Below are 27,777 nucleotides of genomic sequence, written 5' to 3'. Positions count from 1 at the left end.
AATCTTTATATTTAAATTTTCAGTAATCGTTTACAATGATTTTTAGAAACATTATTAATTTATGTTTGTATATGTCAACAGATCTCATCATGGTAGGTAGAAAACAGATATTATTTAACAGTGTAAACAAAGTCGGCTCGACCTGCAAATTCCCCATAACTTTCATACGAATAATGGTTTTACTATTGTACAGGTGTGCTCGGCATATTAGAAGATCATCCACATGGCTGCTCAAAGGACGGCCACTATCGCAATATATTCGGCAGTTTTCGTCCAGTGACACTCAAGAACAAAGTGATAACCACTATGACATTGTCATATCTGGAGGGGGAATGGTTGGATTTGCAATGGCCTGCAGCTTGGGTAAGTAGGCTGCCCTTGGGAGGTTCTCCCAGAATTCAGACGTGGGAAAGGGAGTGTTGACTTTGCTTTTGAAATTAAATTTGAAACCAAATTTAGGTCAGATGAGAAAAAATGGGAACCCTTTGCATTTACCGGTATAGTGCACACCATGTGTCACACATGACTACCGGTAGGCAAACGTAGGACCTGCAGTCGTCCAGATGGGAGCTTAGATTCTCCTTAACCTAAGCTCATCATCCTAGTATCTCCAGTAAAACTGATAACTACTACCGCGCCCTTTTGGTTCGGTAACTAGCCTAATGTATGTGCAAAATTGGAGCTGTGTTTATTACATTGGTGATGAAGGTGAATACATAAACAAAAGAGGGTAAATATCATAAACATAAACATGAGTAAAGACTTAAGGGTAAAACTGAAGACTACTGCCACGCCCCTCTGGTTCAATAATTAGCCTACCAGTTTATTTGCAAAATAGGCGTTGTTAGTAGTAGACCCTTGGGGATTAATGTAAAGACATAAATAAAAGATGGCAAATATCATAAAAACAAACAGAAGGTAGTAAATAATTCTGGTTGGCAGTACGTAGGACCCAGGCCATTGTAGTAGTCTTCAGTTTTACGCACTGAAGCAAAAGGTGGTAAATATTCCGGTCAGTAACTGTCAGGAGCCAGACTGTGGTAGTTGTCTTCAGTTTTACTGTATCCTATTTGGGTGTTGTATCATCAGTTCCTCAGGTTGTGCTCTTTAAGCATATGTAAGGGTGTTTACACATCACTTTAGCTTCTAGCTCAACCCACTTTAAGCCTTTTAGTTTAATGCCATTCCCTCTTCCTGTCTCCCATGTTGCTCTCCAACTGGCCTATTATTTGCTAGTGCAACTTCTGGGTTTTCCCCCAGTTCCACCTCTAGATCCTTTTCTTCATCTCTTTTTTTTTTTTTTTTTTTTTTCTTTATATTACTGTCCAACTGTTCCAACTCCCTCTTTTCATATCTCAGGTGCTGAATGCCTAACACTGCCTCAGTGCTTTGCTTTTTAGCCTAAATTTCATCATTCGGTTTAGTGCAACCATCCTAACATAACCATATTGAAGTTTCATCTAAAACAGATGGTCATAGTCTGCTGCCTTTACTGATTTCGTGGATGTGCAGTTTCCAAAATGCTCTTTAAAATAATAAAGAATAATTAATTTAGGACAAATTGATTTCTCTGCAAAATGGAATGAAATTTTGCCAGTGTGCTAGTGGGGATGGTTACAGAACTTTGTTGTTAGCCTGTTGAATATGTGTGGTAACTACATGATAATGGTAAGGTAGGCAGTTTTAGTTCTATTAGGTACTGTTACCAGGTTTCAGAAATTTGCAAAGTTACCATTTTAGCTTTCCAACATCTTGCAGCCTCTCTCTTGTCTTCTTAGCAACTTCTTTCACAAATCCATTCATATGCAATCCATGTCGTGACCAGTTGAAAGTCTTGTGTGTCAAGTAAATTAGTGGCCATAAACACATTCATATGGGAAGTAAAGGCCATGCATGTGGTTCCTCTTCAATCAAATTTAAGAACAGTTTTTGAAATCCCCATACTGGTTTAGAGATTTCATTTTTCTCTGCACTATACACTGTATAGTAATCCATCTTCATCCACTAGCCCAAAAGAGAGGAAAGACTGCATGCACTATTTAGTCTTGAAATGGTATTCAACTTCACCTTCAAAGATGTCTGAATTATTTTCCCAAATCTGCACTGCATATATATTCACACTTTTTTTCCAATCACCATTTATGGTGTGGCACCCATGAGAGTTTTGCAGTATTTGGTTTTCCAACATCATCTTCAAAGAAGTTTGAACTACTGCCAGTACTTATTTTCATTTATCTCAAGCATATGTTTCCATGCTGCTAAGTGATTAAACAGTAAAGAAATGAGGGGGGAAAATACTGTCCTGATAACCTGCATGGACAGTCATCAATAAGCTGTAGGTCCCCTTGCTAGGTAACCAGTTGGTTCTTAGCCACGTAAAATAAATCTAATCCTTTGGGCCACCCCTAGGAGAGTTGTTAATCAGCTCAGTGGTCTGGTTAAACTAAGGTATACTTAACTTTTATCAAGCAGATTGTTATGACTTTGGTGTTGTTGAAGCATGCATGAGGTCTGTCGTGTTCAGCATTAAGAGGTATGGAAAATGAAAGAAAAAGAAAGTTTTTATAACATATTACAAAACATACCAGTACATAACAGTTCTTATTTTAGTAAATGTATTGTGATATCATGACTCAGTCTCATGTGAAACATTATTCTTGTTAAAGTCTGGTACAGATGGTTATACTGTAGTTGTATGTTAAATGTAATATGTTTTACTGGACTGTATTTAAAAATGTCATGGTTTGTGGATTACACATAAATATGCTCTTAGTAAAGTTGAATGTGATATACAGCAAAGACCAATGAGAGAGAATTCCTAAATTCCCATAAAGTTTATAGATTGAGGGGAGATCCTGTGTTATATGATAATGCTTACTAGCCTTGTATGGGTTGTAGTGGACTGCTTGCGATGATGGATTGTTGTGGAAATAAGTGTCCATTGCATCAAATGACTGGTATATCCATAACCTGTGTATAGCATTATTTGGTTTGCTAATGTTATTGTATTAAAGTGGTGAATTATATCTGCAAAATTGCAACATTTTAATGCTACCATAGTTCAAGAAGATAGTGGAAGTATTATTATTGTTTGTACACCGCATTTTGTGCTGAGTTTCAGTGGTAGCAGTGTATTATTTTAATATACTTGTGTGTATTTGTATAAATGCTTTATACAGTACTGTATGTACAATATACATAATGATTTTCAGGCCAGAGCAGTCGACTAAGTGATAGAAAGATACTGTTATTGGAGGGTGCTCCAAAGAAAGATTGGCATTTACCAGAAGAATTTGGTAATAGGGTATGTGCACTGAACAGGAATACACAAGACCTATTTACAAAACTTGGTGTCTGGGATGCTATGACCAGCATGAGAGTTCAGCCCATCAGGCGAATGCAGGTATTTATATATTCATGATTATGTATAAAGCATAGCTATACTAAGCAGTGTTACAGTAGTTAATTATAAAGTGGAATATAGAGCCATCATTTTGGTTAATGGAAGGTGTATAGGTAGGATGCTAACGTGGAGGGAGCTATTGTACTTGTCTTTTTCCATTCTGCTTCCTTTCTTCAGTCTTTCTGTCCAACCATTCCAACTCCCTCTTTTCACTTTCATCAGCACTGAATGGCTGAAAATCCCCCAGTGCTTGACTTTATCCAAATTTTATTAAATAAATCAGTTACTAAGAAACTATCAAGTTTTGGGGCTCAGATGAAATGTTAGCTAATGTCTGGTATTGTCTTGTAAGGGGAACTCAAGTGAATTATTTGTTTCACTTATAAGATGCTTACTAGAGCACCTTTTTCATTTTGTAAGTTCTTCAGTTTTCACCAAAGTTTCATTTTAATGTCAATTTTTGTAAGCTGGTCCTCCAATAATTGGGGATATTTCCTTGATGTTCTGGTAGAGTTATTATCATCAAGAGGGTATTGCTCAACAGCTCACTTTATGTGTATAGTTTATGTATCAAAGGTTATGATACAACTCTGCTGTATCAGGCATAGAATTTTTTTTTCATAACATACAACCTGACATCCTGTTAGTTATCATAAGGTTGAACTAGAGGGCAGTGCATTGTGCTTAATTGCAGTTACTTTAATTAAGGTCTGGGAGGCTTGCTCAGAAGCAATGATATGCTTTGAAGAGAACCCTGAAGAAGGATGCTTGGCTCACATTGTAGAAAATGATGTCATATTGGAAGCCATCAAGTCTAAAATACCTGATCAAGTTAAGGTAAGTTGGAGATGTTCACATTACAACATGCATTCTTTTGTATCTGAAGATCTTGATGGACTGAAATACAGTACAAGTAGGATGATGTGTGCTTACAAACTGTTGGTATTATAACACCTTCATTATTGTAGCCAGTAGCTAGTTTTTCCTTTGTACAATATTCACAAGCATTCACTCAAGCAGAATTTTATTTTTCACTTGCCATTTCTTACTGATCTCAGAAACAAGACCATTTACTGTGGTTATATATGTATTGGGTGCCCGCAGCATATTTTCCAAGGCGGGGGGGCAAATCTTAATACATACATGGATAGTTTCCGGTATCAAGCAGACAAACACTTTTGACCCTTTGCACTAGCAGGTTAATTCTAAAAATAGTATCAGCACCTGCATTTTTCTAATAAAGAAAACAATTATATATATACAGGCAGTCCGTGGTTATCAGCGGGCTTGGTTATCGGCAATCCGGTTTTACGGCGCTTGTCTAGCAATGAGAATTGGCAATTTTCAGTGCCAAAAATCGCCAATTTCCACTTATTAGTCCAATATATACCGTAACTGAGGTGCCTATCTCTGGTTATTAGCGCCAAAATTCACCAATTTTCGGTTATCCTCGATTTTCACTTATCATCACATGCTGTTGAAACAGAACCCCTGCTGATAACCGGGGACTGCCTGTGTGTGTATTGAGAAGTTATGGTACTATATTATAAAACAGGTTCTTTCTGTATTTCCTATTACCTTCTGTTATTTCTTTCAAATGAACAAACCACAGAAAGAATTGCACTGCTCACATTCCTTGGAAGCTTGAATTTCAAGTCAGTGGGGCTTGTTCCATATGAAAAGGGTTCATCTTCTGAATAATAATAATAATAATAATAATGTTTTGTTGAATAAAATGGCTGCAGTATGTGAATTGATTTTATAATGAGAAAACTTAGTATAAAATCAGTTTGCATAATGCAGCCATTTAATTCAATAAACTTGCTCAAAGAGGTCTTTAGCCTCTAATACAGGCAGTCCCGGTTAATGGTGGGCTCGGCACAGCGATCCAGTTTTATGGGCTTGTCTAGCGATGAAAATCGGCAATTTTCGCCGCTGGAAATCGCGATTTCGGCTTATCGGCACCGATAACTGGGTATTGACACCGATACATACCTAACAGAGGCACTAATAACCAAAAATCGCGCCAGCAACCAAAATCTGCACCAATAACTCCTGAAAGCACCAAAAAGCGCTGAAATTGCTGATTTTCGGTTAGCGTTACCGGTTATCACGCATCCTCAGAAACGGAACCCGCTGATAACCGGGGACTATGTCTGTAATAACTGATAATAAAAAAATTTAAGATGAATGTTGATGTCCATCAAGGAGCCACACAATCCTTTCTGTGGTTTGCCATAGTAATGAATGAATCTACTGAGGCATGCTGACCTGATGTCAGTTTGAGAATTATCCGTATAAGTGGTTACCACTTATAGTGTGCATTGTTTGACACCAAGTAGATAGTACCAAAGGGTCTTTGTCTTTGGCTTTAGCTGCATTGCTTTATGCCTTTTACTTTTTGCTTGTTCCTTTCATTCTTTTCCTAATTTACTTTTCAACTTTTTAACTTTACCTTGCTCCAGTTGTCACCTCATTTAACATCAAATCCTTTGAGCATTCCTTTTGAGAGTCTAAAAATGGAATCATTGGTCTCATTAAACTAAAGTACTGTATACAATAGTATTAATAATTAGACAATGTAAGAAATTATTTTAGAATGTATAAAAGATAAAAGAGAGAATTGAAAATGCTTGTAATCAGTATCAACCTTATGGTGACAACTAAAAATGAAGCCAAGGAAAGTGCCCAGTGGGAGTGGTGTTTCATGAACATAATACAGTGTATCAGATGCAGTATAAGAGACGATGATCAGCAATTGCATACTATAAATAAAGTATGTGTTTTTGGGTACCCAAAATGTGTAAAAGGAGCTAGCAGGGACAAAAGGAAGAAAGCAAAATGTACGTGAAAAGGCAGGCTGTGGTGTAAAATATTAAAATACATTACAGCTGGTCATCCAGTTAAACAGAGGGTTTAACAGATGCTGATATACAAGGAATGGTGTCTATTAGGCACATCATCTTTTTTATGGTGTACAGATGATTAAGTTTTTGAACTGACACTTTCTCTTAGGAATGTCTTTGTCCTGTCCCACATGTAATTTTAGTTACACAGCAGCTTTGGTATCTGCTGAATCTGATGACAGTAAGCAGGTAATGAAGATACCCTCCCTGGTGGTTTTGTTGTGTTATAGCCCTCATTAAATATATGGCTGTAAAAGGGAACTATACAGTGAGTTTATTACGTATTATGTTATGCTAGAATATTGTGTGGAGGTTTCCAAAGCTATATTGAAATACTATAAGCACATCATGCACTGCAATGTGAATTTCACTACCATACATAGCACTGTATCCAACTTTAGTTCGACTTTGCTCATTTGTAAAAGGTTGCAACATTTCTTACTACTTTAAGTTTAGATTAAAATTTTGCTCTTAATACAGTGATAAAAAAATCTTTCCAGGTGGAATATAGTTCTAAAGTTGAGGGCTACTCGCTGCCAACTAATACATCTGCAATGGTGGAAATTAATCTTGAAGGTGGACGCACTGTATCTGCAGATTTATTGGTAAGGAAAGTTTACATTTCTCCTAAATTGTTTTTTGTAGTCACATTCAGACTTTATATTCATGATCTGTTCTCACATTTTAAGCAAACATTCTTCGAACTACAGTTGTAGATTTGAAATTTCATTAAAACTTGCTGTTGTGTTCATTTCATTGACTAATATGGGTATATTTTTTGTTAATTCATTATATCCCAGAGTACTTATAAAACAGAATCCTTATTAGATATTAATATTAAAGTTATTAATAATAAATTTCTATCAAAACCTTATGACAAAAGAAGAGATTTTAATTTTGAAATACTTGGACCACCTGCTTTTTATTTTAATACTCCATTTATATGACTTATGAAGTCATATGATTGCAGTTATCTAGATTTGGAAGTACTGTATATGCATGTATGATGATTTTATTTTCAGTTGCCAACTTTTTGTTGAAAACTGATTGATAATAAATTTCCAACATGGTTGCTTAACAAACTTGTAAGTAAATTTTGATTTTAGAATTCATGTATCATATATGACTGTAATTGCAATAATAAATTAGATTGTTAACTGCCCTCTAATATCTGCATGTTTTTCACCAGAAATTGACAAACGAGAATCAGAAAAAGCGCAGACGGTATGAAGGTACCTGCAAGAAACTTATTGATGCCACGAAGACAATTGTTTTTAATGTTATATATACATATATTTTATATATATATATATATATATATATATATATATATATATATATATATATATATATATATATATATATATATATATATATATATATATATATATATACAGGCAGTCCTACGGTTATCGGCAGAGGGTTCGTTACTTGAGGGTGTGATGATAACCTAAAAACGCATGCAACCAAAATTATTTAGCGCTTTTCAGCAATTTTCTCGGTTATCGCACCGAAAGTCATCGATTTTTAGTTATCGGCGCTTCTGTTAGGCATGTCTCAGCACAATACCCCAATTATCGGCGATTTTTGGCACGGAAAATTGCTGATTTTCTCGCTAGACAAAAGCCATAAAAACTAAATCGCTGTTAACCGAGCCCGCCAACCCTTTAACGCTGGCCCTATTTACAAAAACGTCTCCAGTATGCCGGCGTGCGCTCGTGGAGTTAAGCGCCGAAGAGGAAAAAGTTTTTTCAAAAATCACAGCACGCAGTTTTCAGATTAAGAGTTCATTTTGGCTCTTGTCATTGCCTGAAGTTTAATATGCAACCATCAGAAATGAAAAAAATATCATTATCATATATAAATATTGGATATATGACAGCAAAAAAAAATCAGATATAATTGTATACAAATCGCGCTGTAAGCAAAACGGTTAAAGCTGATGAGTTAATTTTTTTAGTTGTATTGTACACTAAATTGCAATGATTTTGGTATAAACAAATTTTAAAACGATCAAAGCAAATTTTTGAGAAAATATTATCACAAATGATGCATGAATTCGTGTACGCCGCTGACATAAAAAATGTTTTTTTAAAAATTCACCATAAATCGAAATATTGTAGCAGAGTCTTCCCGTTTGTTGAAAAATGAAGCTAATTGATTGAATATTACTAGACTGTAAGTAATTTTTAGCTTACAATTGCAGTTTTTCGACCATTTTAAATTCGAAAAGTTGACGAGTCAATTTTTCTCTTTATCGTGATTTATATGAAAATATTTCAAAACTGATAAAAGCTACAACCATGAGTTATTTTTGTTGTATTCTGCTTTGAAATTGCACACATTTTCATATATAAAATTTATGTAATGACTAATATAAAATGGTGCAAATATTACGACAGAGACGAAAAATTTCTGAGATGTTCGGCCGAAAGTTACCACGCAGAGCGTAAGGAAAATGTTTTTTTAAAAAATTCACCATAAATCGAAATATTGTGCTAGAGACTTCAATTTATTGCAAAATGAAGTTAAACGATTGAATATTACTAGAATGTAAGAGTTTTAGCCATAATTGCGTTTTTTTACCATTTCGGTCGAGCAAAGTTGACCGTAAGCTTGAAATTTGGCAGTTATTTGATTTATGTGAAAATATTTCAAAACTGATAAAAGCTACAACCATGAGCTAATATCTGTTGTATTTTACATGAAATTGCGCACATTTCCTTATAAAAGTTTATGTAACGACTAATGTAAAACGATGCAAACATTACGACAAAACATGACGAAGAATTTCTGAGATGTTCAGGCTGAGTTATCACAGCATGAGACGTAAGGAAAAAATTTTTTTTCAGAAATTCACCATAAATCGAAATATTATTATAGAGACTTCCAGTTTATTATGCAAAATGAAGGTACATGATTGAATATTACTAGAATGTAAGAGTTTAGCTTATAATTGCGTTTTTTTACCATTTCGGTCGAGTTAAAGTTGACTGAAGCTGAAATTTTAGTAGTTATCGTGATTTATATGAAAAATATTTCCGAAACTGATAAAAGCTACAACCATGAGTTATTTTCTGTTGTATTCTACATGAAATTGCGCATTTCCATATATAAAACTTTATGTAACGACTAATATAAAACAGTGCAAACATTCACGACAACGTGATGAAAGAATTTCTGCTGGACGTAAGGAAAAAGTTTTTCAAAATTCACCATAAATCGAAAATATTGTGCTAGAGACTTCCAATTGGTTGCAAAATGAAGAAGGTAAATGATTGAATATTACTAGAATGTAAGAGTTTTAGCTTACAGTGCGTTTTTACCATTTCGGGTCGAAAAAGTTGACGAAAGGTTGAAATTTTAGGAGTTATCGTGGTTTTATATGAAAATATTTCCAAACTGATAAAGCTAGCAACTATGGGTTGTATTTTGCTGTATTGTACATGAAATTGCACACATTTTTCATATATAAAACTTTATGTAATGGCTAATATAGAACAGTGCAAACATTACGACAAAATGATTTAAAGAATTTACTGAAATTTTCGCTGAGTTACGCTCGTGCGTAAGAAAAAGTTTTTCAAAATTCTACCATAAATCGAAATATTGTGCTAGAGACCTCCAATTTGTTGCAAAATGAAGGTACATGATTGAATATTACTAGAATGTAAGAGTTTTAGCTTACAATTGCGTTTTTCGACCATTTGGTTGAGTCAAAGTTGACGAAAGGTTGAAATTTTTTGTAGTCACGCACGTACGCTCCACTCGGCACCCAACAGACAATTTTAGTCGATGTACATATACGTCAATAGGCGTTTAAGGGTTAACTGGGGACTGCCTGTATATATATATATATATATATATATATATATATATATATATATATATATATATATATATATATATATAAATATATATATATATATATATATATATATATATATATATATATATATATATATATATATATATATAATACTGTATATAATACATATAAATATCATAAATTATTTTTATAAATATTTTGACAGATTGGTGCTGATGGAGCAAAGTCTCTGGTAAGGCAAGCAATGGGAACACAGTATTTGTCATGGGATTATGATCAGATGGGAATAGTAGCAACACTCCAATTATCCGAGGTAAGTGTGGCTTAGAAATGTTACAGAAACATTTTTTGTTACAAAGTAAAATTTAAATTGCTTGAAGACTCCAGTAAACTGGGTAGGGTAGATGACAGCTTACTTGTGGTTTAGGTAATTTTTGGAACCTCTGAAACATTTAAAAAGTATTGATAGTTGGCTGCCATTGTCCACGTACAGTAATCAGCAATTCTGATTTGTCTATTCACATATTTAAAAAATCAGTTCTTTTTCTTTATGTTGTATATTGTGTTAGCTTTTCCACAGTGACTGCAGTTGCAAACTAATTACTTGGGGCTGTACAATGCATCTCTAACCAAACACAAACTTAACTTTGCTTGGTAGGCTTTCAGTGAATAAGGATATCTTCTTGTTGCTCCTTTAAAATGCCATGTGTTTTGACTGTACTTTAGTTTTCATGAAAACAGTGGTATTGAAGCATAGTGACCCTGATCACTGGTGCACTGCATTGGCCCTAGTGGGTTGTCATTGATAATCAAATTTAAATTTTATCTAATAACTTGCTATCCTTCAAAAATTTATAAAATGAAAATGATAAAGATTCTGAAAAAATTTCAATAATTGATTTTTTCCAAAACCTAAAATTCACTGTAGGTTAAAGCTCAGACATTCACATAAGATGCTTGTAAATGTTAATGTTGACCTACATTCTGTGAATATAGTACATGTAATTGAGTCATGGGAAGTTCATCAATTATCCAATGGTCACACAAGTGCAGGAAATACAAAGAATAGATCAAATTACTTCAGTGTGACACTTTTTGGTTAAAAAACGGTAATCCAATAATACGTGTGATTCTGTCTAATCTGTTATTATGCAGTTCATTGGTACACAGAGTTTGCCATTTTTAAAGATATGTTTCAGAGATGTTAAGGGCATTAGGGAAGGGGTTATTTAATACACTTTTGTGTTGGATGTCATCGTTTGGATGAAAACTGTGACTCCAGGATGATGGACCTTTTAATTGATGTGACTGGATAATGTAGACTATGCAAGTGTATCATGGAAGAGTGTTCAGGTTACAGTAAATGTTATAAAATTATTGAAAAATAATGTCCAGTACCTGTATATCATGAGTTTAGCTGAAAGGATTGATGGCAGTGGCTGTGAAGATATGTAGGAGGAGGATGTGCAGCAATTCTAACTCTGTGTTGTCAAGCTTTCAGATGAAGAATGGATGCTAAGGATGGCCATAATGGAGTAACAATGGTGGCTATAATATTGATCATTCTCCAAAAATTTCCAGATACCTACACACAAAATTATAGAATGGGCTTCAATGGTTGACCAGATTTCCAAAATATTAAGGTCTCAGATCTCTCAATAGTATATTCCCGTAGGGGGGTAGTGCTATCAGTGCACCTCGTGCAGTGCACTGTAGACATTACTTAAGATTCTTTGCAGCATGCCCTCAACCCCTAACTGCTACCCTTTTCATTTCTTATACTGTACCTCCTTTCATATTCTTTTGCTTCCACCTTACTTTCCACCCTCTCCTAACAATTGATTCATAGTGCAACTGCGAGGTTTTACTCCTGTTACACCTTTAAACCTTTTACTGTCAGTTTCCGTTTCAGTGCTGAATGACCTCATAGGTCCCAGTGCTTGGCCCTTGGCCTAAATTCTGTATTCAATTCAATTTGGTTCTTGGCAGAATATAGTCTCAAACTTAAAAGCCAGTTTGAGGCCACTATTTATCCAAACACCTTGTTGCTAATAAGTGTATGATGGAAATCACAGAAATTAACTTTTAAGTTATTTTGCCTGTCAGAAAACAGTCATTAGCTGCAACTTTCATTGATTTTTGATACATCAAGTGTGGAGGAGGAAGCAGCTGGTTTTTATAATGTCAAACTGGCCGCAATCTCCACTATCCTGCCCATAGTATGGCAGAATCCTGCCTTTGGTTGTTTTGGGCATAGCCAAGGTTTAGGGATCACTTTTTACAATGTCCTTCACCCTGAAGTACTATCATTTATTACTGAAGATAGGATTTAGATTCAGAAATCTCATTTTTATTACATTTTGATGTTAGATACTGTATTAATACATTATGTTAAATTTTTATGCTTGAGAGGCAGAGAAAGAATGGGAATAAGAACAAACATGAGACAGAATGCAAATAAGAAGATAGTAAACTTATGGAGAGAGAGAGAGAGATTAAAGTAAATTTGTGAGAGAGAGAAGGACACTGAGATTAAAAGAGAATATTTATTTCAATTGCATCTTGATATTAACATCTGTGCTTAAAAAGAGAGAGAGAGAAAAGGGATGTGTTATGTTAAAGACGAAACATTTTTTACCTTCAGCAGGAGGTTATGTCTTGATTTTGATCACATTTGTTTGCACTTGTTTGTTAACATGATCATGAAAAATTTTTCAGATTTTTACAAAAATATCATTAAAAGAGCCTTGGAAAAGCCAAATGTTTTACTATTAGATTTTTGGAGAGATGGGATTGTAATGTTAGGGGAGAAGGGACCTACGGTAGGTAGATCACTCAAGATGATGGTTATGACAGCACCTCACTTGAGGTTAGTGAAGGTTAGGATAGGGTGTATCCCAGTAATTACTATCACCCAACAATGGAGGAGGTTTGTGGTCTCCAAATGCTCATGTGAAGACATCATTAATGTATGAGTTTCTAATTACAATATATCGTACAAGCTTAAAATTTTGGTTATTAACTAAGAGTATTGAATATAAAATTGCATTGGAAGTTATCTTTATGTGAAATACTGTTTAGTGTAGCTTAAGCTTATAGTGCAAAGGGGTTGCAGAAGCCTATCCCAACCGTTCCCAAAAAGCCTGATTTTAATATCTACATTTCAGCAAGTGCAAGGTTTTCTGAGAACCTAGTTCCTACAGTTACAAATAAATAACTGCATACCTTGGTCAGGACATTAAAAGAGAGAAGGGTTTTTTAATCAGCTTTAAAGACTACACACTGAATTTTAAGACTGTTATCACCCCACTTACATTTTAGGGTGTTTTTATATCTTGTATGAAAAGTGCCCATGAAGTAGAAGTAAGTAAAGATTTTACTCATTCAAAGTTTCTGAGCATTCATCATCCTTTCAGGACACAGAAAATACTGTAGCTTGGCAGCGATTTCTACCTACTGGACCTGTTGCTTTGTTACCGGTAAGAGTTTTTGCTTGTGTTATTGTGATTACTTAGTATACAGTATACTGTAATTGATTGTATGTGACATTATAGAATTACAAAATATAGTTTGTATGTGCTCATGCCAAGTATGCCTTTAATTATACCCAAAATATGATTTCTATTACCAAGTACACTGAATTCAAGGCATAATGTTCAGTCCTGATATAAGTTTTTATCAAGATTTTCATCCTGTCTTGATCTCTTTGCAATTTATTGTTCCTTAAGACTACAGTTACCTTGTCCTCTGCTCTTGGCAGTGGATCTTTCATGCATATTCACTGCTACTTAAACAGCCCCACTACACTGGGCTTCATAAGCACTTTGGTTGGTGATTATTCACTGTGTGCTAACAGTAGAGAATTTTCCCTGGCTGGTTGGAGGACCTTGTGACCAGGAATTTGTGTGTGTGTGTGTTGGATTTTTTCCTTCATGTTGCAGTTACCAATCTTAAATCTTCTGTGGAAGAAAAATGAAGTTGTTATTGTTGGCCAGTCTGGAATCCTTCCATAGGAAACTACTGCTCATGGTGTGTATAGAAGACTGAATGGTTGTTATTGTACCTCTTCCAAACCAAAGACCATAATGCTGTGGTCATTGATGTGCATGCATAAGTAGGATCTGTGAAGACTGATAAATGCCGTAATTCTGGTCCCCCTTTTAGGGAACTACTTCCTTCAGGGCAAGGTGAATGAAGACAACTAAAGAGAAAGGTTGTGTGTAAAACATCATGTCCAAAACTGCACCTTTTCTTTCTTCTGGAGAGGTCCTTTAGCATAACTAAATACTCTTCTGCTAAGGGAAATGAGTCAACCCCTCCTCAGATTACCACAGATATTGTAAAGAGATTGTAAATGTCCCACATGAAAATTACAGGCTCCTAGCATTCTTGCCTGTGTCTTGAATCTTTTAATCAGATTTTTTGTGAACCTAGGCAGTAAAATCCATATGTTCACCTTAGGCAGTAAAATCCATAAACTTTTATTTTTTCTCTATTTATCTTTTTGCAGTTGCTGAGCTAGATTTGAGTTGTTCTGCCCTTCTTGATCTTGTCAACATGAACTACATACAATGATTTCATGAAAAGCATGTTTGTCTGCAAACCTACTAATCATAAGTAGCCTGGCTTTGTGTGGAAAGTTTCCGGTCACTGCTCCTTGATAGGTCTAATAAGAGAAAAGGTTCCAAAGTGCATGCCTAGCTCAAGGTGAAGAGGGTTTGGAGTTTATAAGGTGGTTTGTTGAAAAAAAGAAGTTTTATTGTAAACACATCATTTATTCTTGTAACCCTATTACTCATAAATAGCTTCATTTGCAATTTAAGAGCCTTGTAAGAGATGATGATGCTAGAGCACTTGATATACTGAAGCTTTTGAGTAGCAAGGCATAGTTGAGTATACATTATCCTGTTGTGTACAGGGGAACAGAGTTTGCAGGAGCATTTGAGTGTTTTGGAGCAGTAGAGTACTCAAGGGGTAGTCAGGTATACAAAAGCAGCCATGTACATGGGAGCAGCCAAGTACACTCAAGCAGTCATATACACTAGAACAGTTGTGTACAAAGGAACAGTTCAAGTTCATTTGAGCTGTAGAAATTGCACAAGGTAGGGATTGAGGTTTCTTGATACATTTAACTGAAGCCATGGAAATCACAATCACAGGAGATGAGACAGGAGGCAGCATAGTTCTTTGGACAAATTAACCATGGCCAAGAACTGGCCCTGGAGTACAGAGGCAACCTTCTCGAGTTGAAACAGGAAAAGGACATATGCTGAATGAAGGAACTCCAATGAAGGGAAGGCATAGGTACTACCACAGAAGCAAGGAAATAAGTAGGAGAAACAAAGCAGGACACTGAGGGAGCAGGTGATAAAGAGAGGAATATCCACCCAAGAATCATGAGATCACTTGGATAGGGAGGCATCTGTGGAGGAGAAGCTTCATCAGTCTTATGGCTGCCAAGACGTGAGTCCTGACATATGTAAGCATGGCGTGACAAGATGAGGGAAAGTGGGAAGAATCACCATTTATAATGTCAGAGCATAACATTTGTACATGGGTAGCTGTGTGTAGAGGAACTACTGATCACGAACTGTTCCGCTAAGGAACTGCAAGACTCAACTCTTAAGCCCACTTAAGTACACTGAGGTATAATTAAGGTATATAGATGTCCCTGTACAGCTAGCAAAATTAAAGGAAAAATAGTCATGAAAACAAAATACAAAATATCTTAATACTAAGGCTGGAAGAAGTAATGTGTAGTAATAAACGGCAGAATTGGAGAACCAAGGCTTATGGTGGACTGGTAAATGAAGATGTGAAAATTGACTGAATAAAAATAAAGCATCACAGTAATGGCTGAAAGAGATAATAATCTTGGGGATACACAGTGGAACCCTTTTTCTTTCAAGAGCTGTCAAGTTGGTGTGGCTAGCCGTTCACATGGAATAAGGCTATTTATGATAAATGGGTTTGAAAGAACAAATGCAATTTTTTCTTATTGCTTTTCAAATTATTTATACATCTCCCATTCAAGTAATAAAACTGTTGACACAGTTTGAAATAAATTTTCTTAATTCAATATAAATGGTGATTAGGAGACTTAAGAAACCATCATCATTATACAACATTTGACCAATGTAAACATAATTTACATAATCTTTTTACATGGAGAGAGAGTGATTGGACTGCTTAGGCATTAACATATATAATCAAATAAGAGGCTGAAGAGTGATGGCTTTTCTTAAACATACTCTGATTTTTTATGAAAATCTGCACATCTTTTAGAGAAACTCAACTATCTTTCCTTTTTAACATTTAAGCCCTCCTAAAATACTTGTATTTGAAGAAGCCAAGGTGTTGAAGACCTGAATTTTGATATGTATTTCAGACAACCAGAATTCTGTATTGATAATTTCTAGAAGAGTAGCCCCTTCAAGGAGAAAGCGAGGCAGGACCAGTCTTAATTGGTTTCCTTTTTCCAAGGTGTTACAAATCTGATGGTACATTCGTATTTCTTACTGTAACTAGACAAGTTATTGTATCATTTCTTGGCACTTGTTATCCATTATAATGAATGTGGAGTCACCTAGGTTATCTACTAATGGAGACATGAATTAAGTTATGAGTAATGTCTTTTACTTTTTGGTGTTTGAGTGTTAATAAAGTCTCCTATGTGTAGTTTCATAGGTACTTAGTCTCAACAGCTGTAATGTTAAATAAGTATGACCTATTCTTTTATGTGATTACTAATGTGTAAGTCTCTCAGCCAAACATAATTTAAGTAGCTATTCTAGCTTTTCTCATAGATTTTTATAATGGAAAAAACTGGTCAGATATGGAAGAGAAAGGTTAGGTTGAAGTAACAATAGAAAGTTAACAGCCTTGGAATACCTAGTCAGTGCTTTTATTTTATCATCAAAACACCACAAGATTTACAAAGCTTGCCTAACAGAATTCATTAAATATCTAGAGAGATGTGACTCGAAAGAAATCTAAGAAAAACAGAAATACTAATAATGGCAGAAATTTAGGAACAATAATATCCTGTATAGGTTTCTTAAGTTGGCATTTAGTGAAAAGACTACGATTGCAAATCAAACAATTGTCAGCCTGAATAACATGTGGAAATCAAATAGACAGAAATTGCTTACCGAATACTGTATGTGCAAGTCTAGTATGATCTGTATTGGTACTGTATACAGCTGTGAATCATAAGGCAGTGAAACTACATCCAAAGAATATTGTCAATTGAGAGTAAAGCTTTAAGAATACAGTACTAGTAGTCAGAAATTATACAAATTCCACATGTAGAAGAGGTAATAGTGAAAAGGAGAGTTAGCTGGCTTGGGGGGTGGGGGGGGGACTTGTACTTCACACAATCCCTGGGAGAATGGCATGTGATAGTGTCAGCTGGGCTCCTGTGGTCGCCAGAAAAGTTAGGAGATTTGTGGAAGATAAAGCACAGAAAAGACATGAATGGCAGAGTTTCATTGGGACCCTTTGCATCACATAGAGTTAGGGACAATGACTGCGTTCAACAATGACTTGTAAGCTGTAAATGGTTGAAATTGTTTGGAAAAAATGTACATTTTTTATTGATGTAAGTTACTAAAGTATATCTAGGCTGTACATGTTTTTTCAGCTCTCACATGACAGAAGTTCTCTTGTATGGTCAACTACAAAAGAACAAGCAAAATCTTTGTTGAGACTTTCAGAAGAGGATTTCACAGATGCCCTGAACAGAGCTTTAGTAAGTACAGTACAATATTATTCTTTTACAGATCACTAATTGTGTTTTCTCTCCAGTTTACAAAGTTTTATTGTTTTAAAATACAGAGTCAGTATGTTTTACTTGGTGAAACCTATCAGAAGAATAAAATATTTAAACTTTAGGAAATCAGTTTACTGCTGGACTCGTACTTAAATCAGGCCATAAATACTTAAATAATTCATCCTTATCTGTGGTTGAGCTAAAGCCATTAACTTGAAACTGAGTGCAGTAAATCCAATACAGGCAGTCCCCAGTTTACGATGGGGTTTCCGTTCTTACGCCGCGTTGTAAGCCGAAAAATCGTTGAAAATCATAAAAAATCCTAAGAAAACCTTACTTTTAATGCTCTGGGTGTATTGGAAACGATGTAAACTGCATTTTTAATGAGTTTTTTTATCAAAAAAACCTCCAAATTTTTATTATTCTGCCATTTTGGAGCCATATTTCTTCCGTTGGATAGGCGTACGACGCGTCGTAACCCTGGAACATGCATCGTAAACCGGGAAATAATTTCTGATGAATATATGTGAAAAGCGTCGTAACCTCGGAACGTCGTAAACCGGACCCGTCATAAACTGGGGACTACCTGTATTCCTTTCATTATCTAACCCCCAGGACTAGGCAGAACTATTTCACAGTACTTTTAAGGCTAAATTGTATCTGGCTGATACTCTTCTTCTTTATACCTGTTCTCTTGAGCCCCTTTGCCACCAATTTTGCCAGAACAGATAGATTTTCACATTATATTTAACAAGAATCTGTGGGCCTTTTCCCCTAAAATCCATATGTAATTTTTTTTGTGAATTTTTGTTTTCTAAATATTATTTAGTGTAGTAGAATACCTGTTTCAACACCATCCTTCAACTGCTTTCAAAAGTAGTTACAGTGTTGATCTGTATACACATATAAACACAATACCTTGCATTTAGGCAGTTACTTCTTGATAGGTAGTATGCAAACAGTAAAACTTTGACACTGAATGAATTAGGATTTTCTTATATCAGTTTTAGTGCTGCTTTTGGCTTGCTTTATTCTAAAGCTAAAGCTTTTAGACATATGTGTAACATACGTATTGAAGGCTAAATACTTGATCTCATTAGCCATTTTTCTTAAAGATTGGCAAGAGAATCAGTGTCATGAATGTTTTCATCAACTCCAGTGACTTTTATTGATATTAATCTTGAAGTAATGGGATTGGTGGCCAAGAAAATAGCTTTAAGTGGGATGCAGAGGATGCCTCTTATTTGTAATTACTCACTCTTCTAAATTGTGGTGGAATGTGCTGTTTGCTTTAACAGGCATCAGGAACAGATAAGTAAGATGTTCTGTTAATAATGGTATGAGGCTGGAATCCAGAAAAAAATTAGGACTGTTGATGGGCTGATCTTACACACTGCTAACATTCCATCATAGGCTTCTGTATCGTTACGTTATGATTCTGAAATACATGGTGGTTTATCTTTAACTCCAAGCTGTCCCTTTCACAAAACTTAAAATATTCATCTAATGCTGTCAGAAAACTAAGTACAGTACAGTGGTGTTTATAATGCCACAAGTTTCAGATCTTTAATCCTGTCACTAGTCAATAGAATACTGTTCTCTTGTGTAAATATCAGTTGCCTTTTAAGAACTTATATTTTGTAGACGATATTGCAGTAGGACAGTAGTTATGATTGTGAATTTGGACTTGCTGGACAATATTGTGTTTAACTATCCTCCATGAGTTTCTTTTTTAAATAGCGTGCTTCAGTTAACAAGAGAAGTATTGGAACTACTAAGAAAAGAGTTAGCCTACCTGAAAAGTAAGAGCCAGAAAAGTATGGTCTTTTCACAAGGAGAGCAGATCCATCAGGACATAAGAGACAGACTTGCAGAAATGAAATTATGGCCAATGGACTGAACATGTTTTCAATAAGAGACAAATTCGAGATATAAGATTTCTTTGTATGTAAAAATCTCTTCCCTTAAAGGGTCGAGTGGCCAGGCCAAGGGTCTGTTGCATAGATGAAGGCTTGAAATCTCAATGTGTAAAGATTGAAGAGATATAACAGCCAAACCGCCACTGATCAACTTTTATCCATTGTCATTTTTTGTTTACTCCAGTAAGAATTTAGATTATATTTTTATATGGAAGTACTCACCTTGATGGACTTTTAAATTTTTAGTTCTGCAAATTAATGGGACACAGAAATAGCAACGTAATCATACAGCAAATTTTTGGCAATATTTTTTAACTAACTTATTTTCAAGGAAAATAAAAAATAGCTTGGAAGGCTTGGTAGTTTGAGACTCATGGAATTAGTTAATAGTAGAGTGGATATTAGTTTGACAGTCTGACTATGTTATTGTACTTAAAGAGTGGATTTTTGTCTTTTATACTAAATATTCCTTTGTTATTGCAGTGGGATGAAAGTGCAAGTGACCCAGTTGTCCAGAAAATTCATGAAAGGTGGATGAACCTCTTAAACACAGTAGCACCAGGACAAGGGTCGGATTATCGACAGCTTCCACCGGGTATTGGTGGCATTGTTTCTAATTCCAGAGGAGCTTTCCCTTTGGGTTTAGGACATGCAGTACACTATGTTAGACCCAGAGTAGTATTAATTGGGTATGTTAATTTTTGTAAGCCTTTTTTTTTAATTCACTGATACCTTAAGTTGAAGATTAGAAATGTATCCAGTGCTAGTATTACAAGAAGTAAGACCTCATTGTGCACCTTTACATTTTAAAGGGAAATATTCATATTGTTAGTTATAAATCAGGCTTCATTTACCGTGGGAACATTACTGTCACATGGGTACACTTGTACATTCAGTGTAATTTTGGATTGGCATGCACTAAGCTCAACTTATCATTGTCTACCTAACTTGCACAATTTTCTCCTTTTGAGTGCTTGGTAATTAGGTAAACCTATAATAGAAATAGCTACTTGTTCATGGTGAGAACTTTGGAGTTATTCCTTAATCTCCTAAATCTTTTGCTGTTTTGAGCTGGCAACTTGTAGGTATTCAGACCATGGAATGTACCATCAGTCTTTGAAAGAAAGAAGTTCCCAGGTTCCCATTACCAACTTTTCTAGTCAAACAATGCTGGTGAGCCATCATACACCTCTTCCCCAAATAGTGACTTTGTATGGATAAAGTAAATGTTTTGTTAAACGTATGGGCACAAAATAAGTTTTTATTTTGTAAAAACACATATTTGAAGATATTCTAATAAGATTACTTCAACCTATTACTCTAATAGGATTACTTCAGTCTTTGAGGCTTTGGAATGGTTTGCAAATGCAGTAAGTAGGGTCTTCCATATATAGCAGTAAACTCTACTTGGGACTTTTCCATGCAACTAGTAAAATGCATAAACATCTGTGCATCTAACCAAAATAGAAAACCCAGCTCAAAAGTAGTAGAGACAAGAGGTATATGCTTAATTTTATGAACCACTCACCTGTATTTCCGTGATTTGTAGGCTGAGTTTTAACTTCCTTCAGTGGTTAACTCCTGTTTCGTTTATTTTTAGGCTAGATTTCCCATTTTTGGGTAAGAGGCATAAATATATTAAACATGTTGCTTGTTACATGATGGTTAGCAGAGATGAAGCTATTGTATTGTTGAAAGAGCTACATACAGTAGTCCCAAAACTTGTATGTTTTATCAAATATAAGTTTTAATATATTTTTTTTTATTTCCAGTGATGCTGCTCATAGAGTTCACCCTTTGGCTGGACAAGGTGTTAACCTAGGGTTTGGTGACGTATCTTGTCTTTTGACTACACTTGAAAACTCAGTCCTAAATGGTAGTGATATAGGTAAGTTAGTTACCAGGTAAGCTGAATGTGATTTTATTTCCATATAAACAGTAGATTGACAGCTCAAATGACTAGTTTAATTAGGACTTTTGTGTAAAAAAAAAAAAAATGGATGGTTTCAGATTTTCTTTACATCAAAATAAAGCTCTTTAATTGGCTACTCCCAGTTTTTATTATGTTATGGTATGTATTTAGAGCCAGAGTCCAAGCATTAGAGTCAGGAAGGGCCCTCAACACACATTTTTTTATAGGGAGAATAATCATTTGTAAGTACTAAATACAAAAGTTAATTTAATTTTTTTCCATCTTTTCTTGTCAGTTTTGGGTATACATGCTTACACTTAAATTTTATTGGAAACTAAATTTGATCTTACACTGTCAGGGTAAAGACTTTCACGGTTTTAGTTGTTTAAATTCAACTTGCTTGAAATTTGCTGATGATATCCCTAGTCTGTGTATCATACTTTATAAATTTGTTCCTTCAAGAATACTTGCCTAGTATCGTTGGTGACAGTTGATTCTTCCATTGTAGCATGTTAACAAGGTAGAAGAGTGGTGGCAGGTAGGCAAGTGAGAAAGGAGTACCCACTCACTAACATGTCTGCAGACCCTGAGGTATTGTTAACACTGCCTTCTCATCAAGATTTTGCTAATGGTAGCTAATGAACTTATTCTTTTGGTCTGTTTGATGGATAGATATCCTGTACGAGAGTGCATATGTGGGCACTGTATTGCCTTGTAAAGCTGATCCTCACACTTTTTGTTCTTATTGCAAGGGTCAGGGTGTGCAAAGGATCTTTGCTATGTTTGTTATGCTTGGTCACCTTTGCAGTGGCAGAAGTATGGTAGGAAGCAGTAGTAGTCCAAGAGAATCCCATGAGGTTTGCCAGACAGCAGTATGCCACCGATCATTCCAACATCTCTTGTGGATGCAATTTATATCCTTACCCCTGCCTCTGCTGCTGGTTCAGATACCCGTCATTCTCGCCAGGTGGCCCAGTCTTTGGTGAAATCAGAGGGATCAACAGTTAGCCAACTGCTTTCTTTGTTCCTGATAAGAGAGATGTATGGTCATTCATTCTCTTGCATCACAAGTTTCTGGTGTTCCCAGTGGACTCTTGAGAGTTACAGAAGACTCGTTGGTTGTCCCTCCCTGTTGCTGTTTGTGGTGTTTTCTGATTCCCTGCTTCAGCAATAGACCCTGTTGCTGCTGTAACTTCTAACCTATTTGGATTCTTGCCTTGACAGTGTTCTCTGCAGTAGTGTATGAGTTGGGTGAGAGGCTTAGAAAGAGCAAGGCAAGAAAGAGCAGATTTACCTTCTCAACCACTGCTAATTTGTTCTCAGGCTGCTCCTCAACTTTCTTGGTCTTCAAGCTTTAGAAGGGGCAGGAAGACGGACTAAAAGTGCTCAATTTCCAAAGTCATACAGGACTTCACATCAGCACCTTTTATCCTTGAAGAGGTATAGTAGTCATCATTCCTGTTCACAGGAAAGGTGCTCCATGAGAAGGTTAAGTGACTCAGTTCATGCGCTTGCTCATGACCAGTCCCTAATTCATGAGCCTATGCATGCTCAGTTACCTGCCCAGACATCTCAGGTGGGGATAACTGACCTGGGCTCTTCCCTTGCTTGTCTGTTCTTTTCAGGGGTACAAAGGGAAAGCCTACCTGCATGGTTCTCACTGGCATATGACCAGTCACCCATACACAGTACCAACCATGGTGCTAACAGGATTGGTTGCCAACAAGCAAGAGCCCAGTTTTAGCAGGTCTGGTCTACACCTGCATCTTCATGGTCCAATGTGCTGCCCTTTGGTTTCTGTACATTTGACATGATGATCTGTGAAGCATCACCATGTCCAGTTAACATGACTTCCCTTCTTGCTTTAGTAGAGAGGCTTTAGCCTGCCATGGACTGCATTAGGGACTGAGGCCCTTGTATCTGCAAAACCTGGAAAGCTACTACTGGGAGATCATTAGGTTCTCTCAGACTGCAGTGGTTTTAGTGAAGCATCCACACCAGCCCTCACTACCCATTATTGTTAGTCAGTAGACCTTAGTGTTTGCCATTGAAACAGTGCTGTCACTTAGACTGCTCTGGTCCTTGCTTGTGCAGGATTGATAGAGGCGGCAGACTTTCATAGTTGTGGATTGAGTTCATTAGCCTCCACATATTCCTCCAAGCCTCTTCCCTCACATTTGAGACATCAGTGAAGCTACCATTCCCTGGAGGACACAGAAACCTACCCCCAGTAGGTAGAACTTCGTTAGACTTCGCAGGCTAACAAATGGTCATGGCAATGACTTGGGGCTAAGCCCTGGCTAGTATTGGTGGTTCTTCAGAACAGGTGCTATACACTTTAAAGACTGCCCACCCCCTTTACCAATCACATTACTAGTGTACCCTCCAGAATCATCCAACCCTGGACTTGCAAACAGAGATTAGGGCCATGCTGGAGAAACAGACTGCAAAATCACCTTTCTGTGGGCTTTTCCAGTTAGTTTTTCCTGTTGGAGAGGTCAGTAGGAGGCTAGAGACCAGTCATTGACCTCTTGCTTTAGAATGAGTTTGTTCTGCATACTTAGTTAAGGATGGAAACTTCTTGTTCTGTGTTAATCTCTTAGGACAAGTGACTTCATTGTTTATTTAGATCAGAAGTAGTATACATATTTCTGGATGCCCATCCATCAGGGCCCTCTCTTCTTCATCAGCCCCATCTGCTGCGGTAACACCAGTCCATGGAGTTGCTTGCCCTTCATAGTTGGGGACTATCAGCAGCTCAAGTAAGAGAGCCTTATCTTGCAAGGTAGTGTTGGAGATGTTAGATACCTTAAGGTGTTCCTCAGGTTTTTATCAGAGAATGTGGGCTATCTTCTGTCACAGTTGTTATGAGTGGTTTTTTAGTTTTCTGTAAAAGAAAACTACTGTGCCGGCTTTGTCTGTCCATCTGCACTTTTTCTGTCTGCCCTCAGATCTTAAAAACTACTGAGGCTAGAAGGCTGCAAATTGGTACATTTATCATCCACCCTTCAATCATCAAACATACCAAATTGCAACCCTCTAGCCTCAATAGTTTTTATTTTGTTTAGGGTTAAATTTAGCCATGAATCGTGCATCTGGCAATGGTTTCCGGAGGCTTGCGACGAACCCTAACTCTACCACATCTGGGGAGTAACTGAAGCGCTACCGGTCTTAGCTGATAGTTTCATACAGCATTATACATTGTACAGAAAACCGATTGCACAGAGGAAACTTTGGCACATTTTGTACTTGTTGCTGATTGGAACCACTCTCCAACAGATTGCAGGCTTCATCATCTATCTTTTGTGAAACAAGCTATTCCTTGCCCCTGCAATTAAGGGTTATCATAGCTGACAGTTTTATACAGCAGTATACGTTGTACTGAAAACTCGATTGCGCAGAAGAAACTTTGGAACATTTTTTACTTGTGGCTGATTGGAACCACTCTCCAACAGATTGCACACTTCATCATCTCTTTTGTGAGACAAGCTATTCTATGTCCCTGCAATTAAGGATTGTCTTTTAGCACTGAACTAGGTATTCTGGCTGATGGGCATGGCCTCTTGTCCTTGTTTCAAGTTGTCACTCTATGACCTTACACCTGTGGTTTTAGGTGTGACTTGTTTTCTATAATCTTACTAGAGTTCCCTTTTAGTCCCTTAGCAGTAAGGTATGGATAAGTATCTTGCCCTCAAAAGTGTTATTCCATTAGCCTTAGCATTTGGGAAATGCATTGGCCACCTTCATGGTCTCTTGTATTTAGTCCAGCACATGGATGGTGGGGATCTCACATTTTTGTTTGGTCCTGATTTTGGAACAGGATATCTTCCCCTTTAGACATGTGGTAGTTACTCAGAAATGCATCCTAACTAAGGCTAGTGGGTAGTGTACAGTCAGGGAGTTGTTGATGATGGAAAATCATTTTCTCCCTCTCTCTTTGACTAAAGCTGCCACAAGTCAAGAACACACTGGTCTGGCTTGAGGCAGGCAGGCAAGTTACTCATTGGAGTACTGTATTCTGTCTGAATGCTTTTGGCTTAAAATGGACTTCCTCCACTTGCCATTTATTCATGTAGAATACTGTCATTTTGGGGCTTAATTGTGAAATATGTTACTTATCAGTATCAACCTGGACCTCACATACATATAAATGGAAGGACAGAATTCTTCTGAAAATAGGAAATGAGCAAGGTTTGAATAAAAGTACCAAACTGCCTCAGGGCCCTATCAACCCCTGTATATGATTTTGCAAGAGCCACCCTTTCACTGCTAATGCATGTGACCAAGATGCTGACATTTCGTGGTCATGGGAACACCATTCTTGTTGTCCAAGACAGTGTCTCCTACCTAAAGAGCGAGTTTCTTTATAAAAGGCAAATAATTGTTCCTCTTGTGGAAGGAAAAGTGAGGGTCTACAGACAGGTGAGAGTGGGTAGGTTACTCCCTTAGGTACTCCCTCCCACTTGTCTTCCTGCCACCACTTGACTACTAGTCAGCTATTAACAAGCTTCAGCAACCAATCCTGCTGTCCACCAAAAACACTCCTAAATGGAAGACTTCAGGTTTGTATAAATAGAAAAAATTTCAATCTTTTTTTAGAATATTGCTATGTTACAAATTTGATGTACAATACTGTATGTTTGGGCAGCAGGGGATTAGATGTTACTTTCTTTGTTCTTGATAAAGTGGAGGTACATATACTTTACCTTTTCTCAAGCAAAACCTGAATTCCATGTATAGACAGATTGTAGTGTTTTCCTCTTTAATTCCACAGGTGACGAACGAGAATTGTATAGATACGAAAGCCAACGTCAGAAACACAACATTGCCACTATGGCATCCATAGATGGCTTATATCGTCTTTACGCAACAAAAGCCCTTCCATTTGTTTTGGCTCGATCACTTGGCTTGTCAACTGTCAATGCTATTCCATTTGTAAAGGTGAGCTAAAATTGAGACTTATTCAGCACTATAATCTTGATTTTTAGGGCTTACAGGCACATGCTAAAGAATGAATTACCATGGAATTTATAAAAGCACTTGAAATTCTGGACACTTTCACAGAGGAACTGAGAAATTAAGACATACTGTTTTGTTTGCCTGTGTTTTATACGTATTAAACGAAATTGTTTGAAAATTTTGTATCTTCAACTTTGTGCCTCAAATCTCCTAACCTATTGTCCCTTGTCTTCTTTTGCAGAATTTCTTCATGCGACATGCAGAGGGCTAGTAATTTCCATCTTTTGCTAATTACTTTGTATGCTTAATGTATAATAATTAATACTCCTTGTAAAATGTTCAATTTTGTATGCATGTTTTATATTGTATAACTTGTAAATAGATAAAATTAATAAAAATTAGTCTTTTCTTAAAACCACTGATGAAATCATGTACAAATACTTGTGGAGTATGTGGTTTTTACAAACAACACTAGTTTAAAACTATCATTTAAATTAGGCCAAGTTGTAGATCACAAATTATAGACTCTCCCATCCCAAATTAAAAGACTACCTGCTGGATAAATAGTTATGCTGACCATACGCCCCACGGACTGTGGGTTCTAGCAGCCAAGAACCTCACTTCCTATGTAGTTTCAAGTCATAGCTGCAAGCAGTTAGTGGGGTTGGGAGGTGGGACATCTGATGCAATTTGTGGATTGTTTTAATTGAAAAAATTAGCTTTGTTTAAAAAACTTTTTTTACATTACCCCAAATTACAGTTTAGGTGGGAGGAATGTCCTGCTAGAGAAATCACCCTAGAATTAGCTGATTTGAACCAGACTCTGACCTCAGGCCCATGGTATTAAGATTAGCAAGAACGTAAGGCTCTCAAGTGGACAAGGAGTCATAAAGTTAAACTTTAAACCTGCAAGACTAAAATTTAATGGTGAAGTACTAAATCTAAGCCCATGCCTTGTTCTCAGAATTAAAACATGGCTTCTTATTGTACACACCACTACATACAGGGAAAAAATCTGACGTCCACATCTTAAACATGTGATCAAGAAACATGGAAGTCTAAAATGGCAAAGCAATGA

General features: G+C 36.3%; 1 protein-coding gene across 1 annotated transcript; it reads left to right on the top strand.

Moving 5' to 3' along the window:
* The first annotated feature begins 111 nt into the window (after positions 1 to 111).
* On the top strand, positions 112 to 27,097 carry Coq6 (ubiquinone biosynthesis protein COQ6, mitochondrial). Its single transcript, XM_067099941.1, has 11 exons — positions 112 to 363; positions 3,213 to 3,403; positions 4,112 to 4,240; positions 6,810 to 6,914; positions 10,344 to 10,451; positions 13,555 to 13,617; positions 17,781 to 17,888; positions 20,312 to 20,517; positions 21,601 to 21,716; positions 26,515 to 26,681; positions 26,941 to 27,097. The coding sequence occupies exons 1-11, from the start codon at positions 174 to 176 to the stop codon at positions 26,968 to 26,970; spliced, it is 1,413 nt and encodes a 470-aa protein (XP_066956042.1). The 5' UTR covers positions 112 to 173; the 3' UTR covers positions 26,971 to 27,097.
* The last annotated feature ends 680 nt before the right edge of the window (positions 27,098 to 27,777 follow it).

Source organism: Macrobrachium rosenbergii, chromosome 56, assembly GCF_040412425.1.
Source record: "Macrobrachium rosenbergii isolate ZJJX-2024 chromosome 56, ASM4041242v1, whole genome shotgun sequence".
NCBI lineage: Eukaryota > Metazoa > Arthropoda > Malacostraca > Decapoda > Palaemonidae > Macrobrachium > Macrobrachium rosenbergii.
Note: the sequence above shows the minus strand (reverse complement) of the source record. Positions and strands in the feature narration are given on the sequence as shown.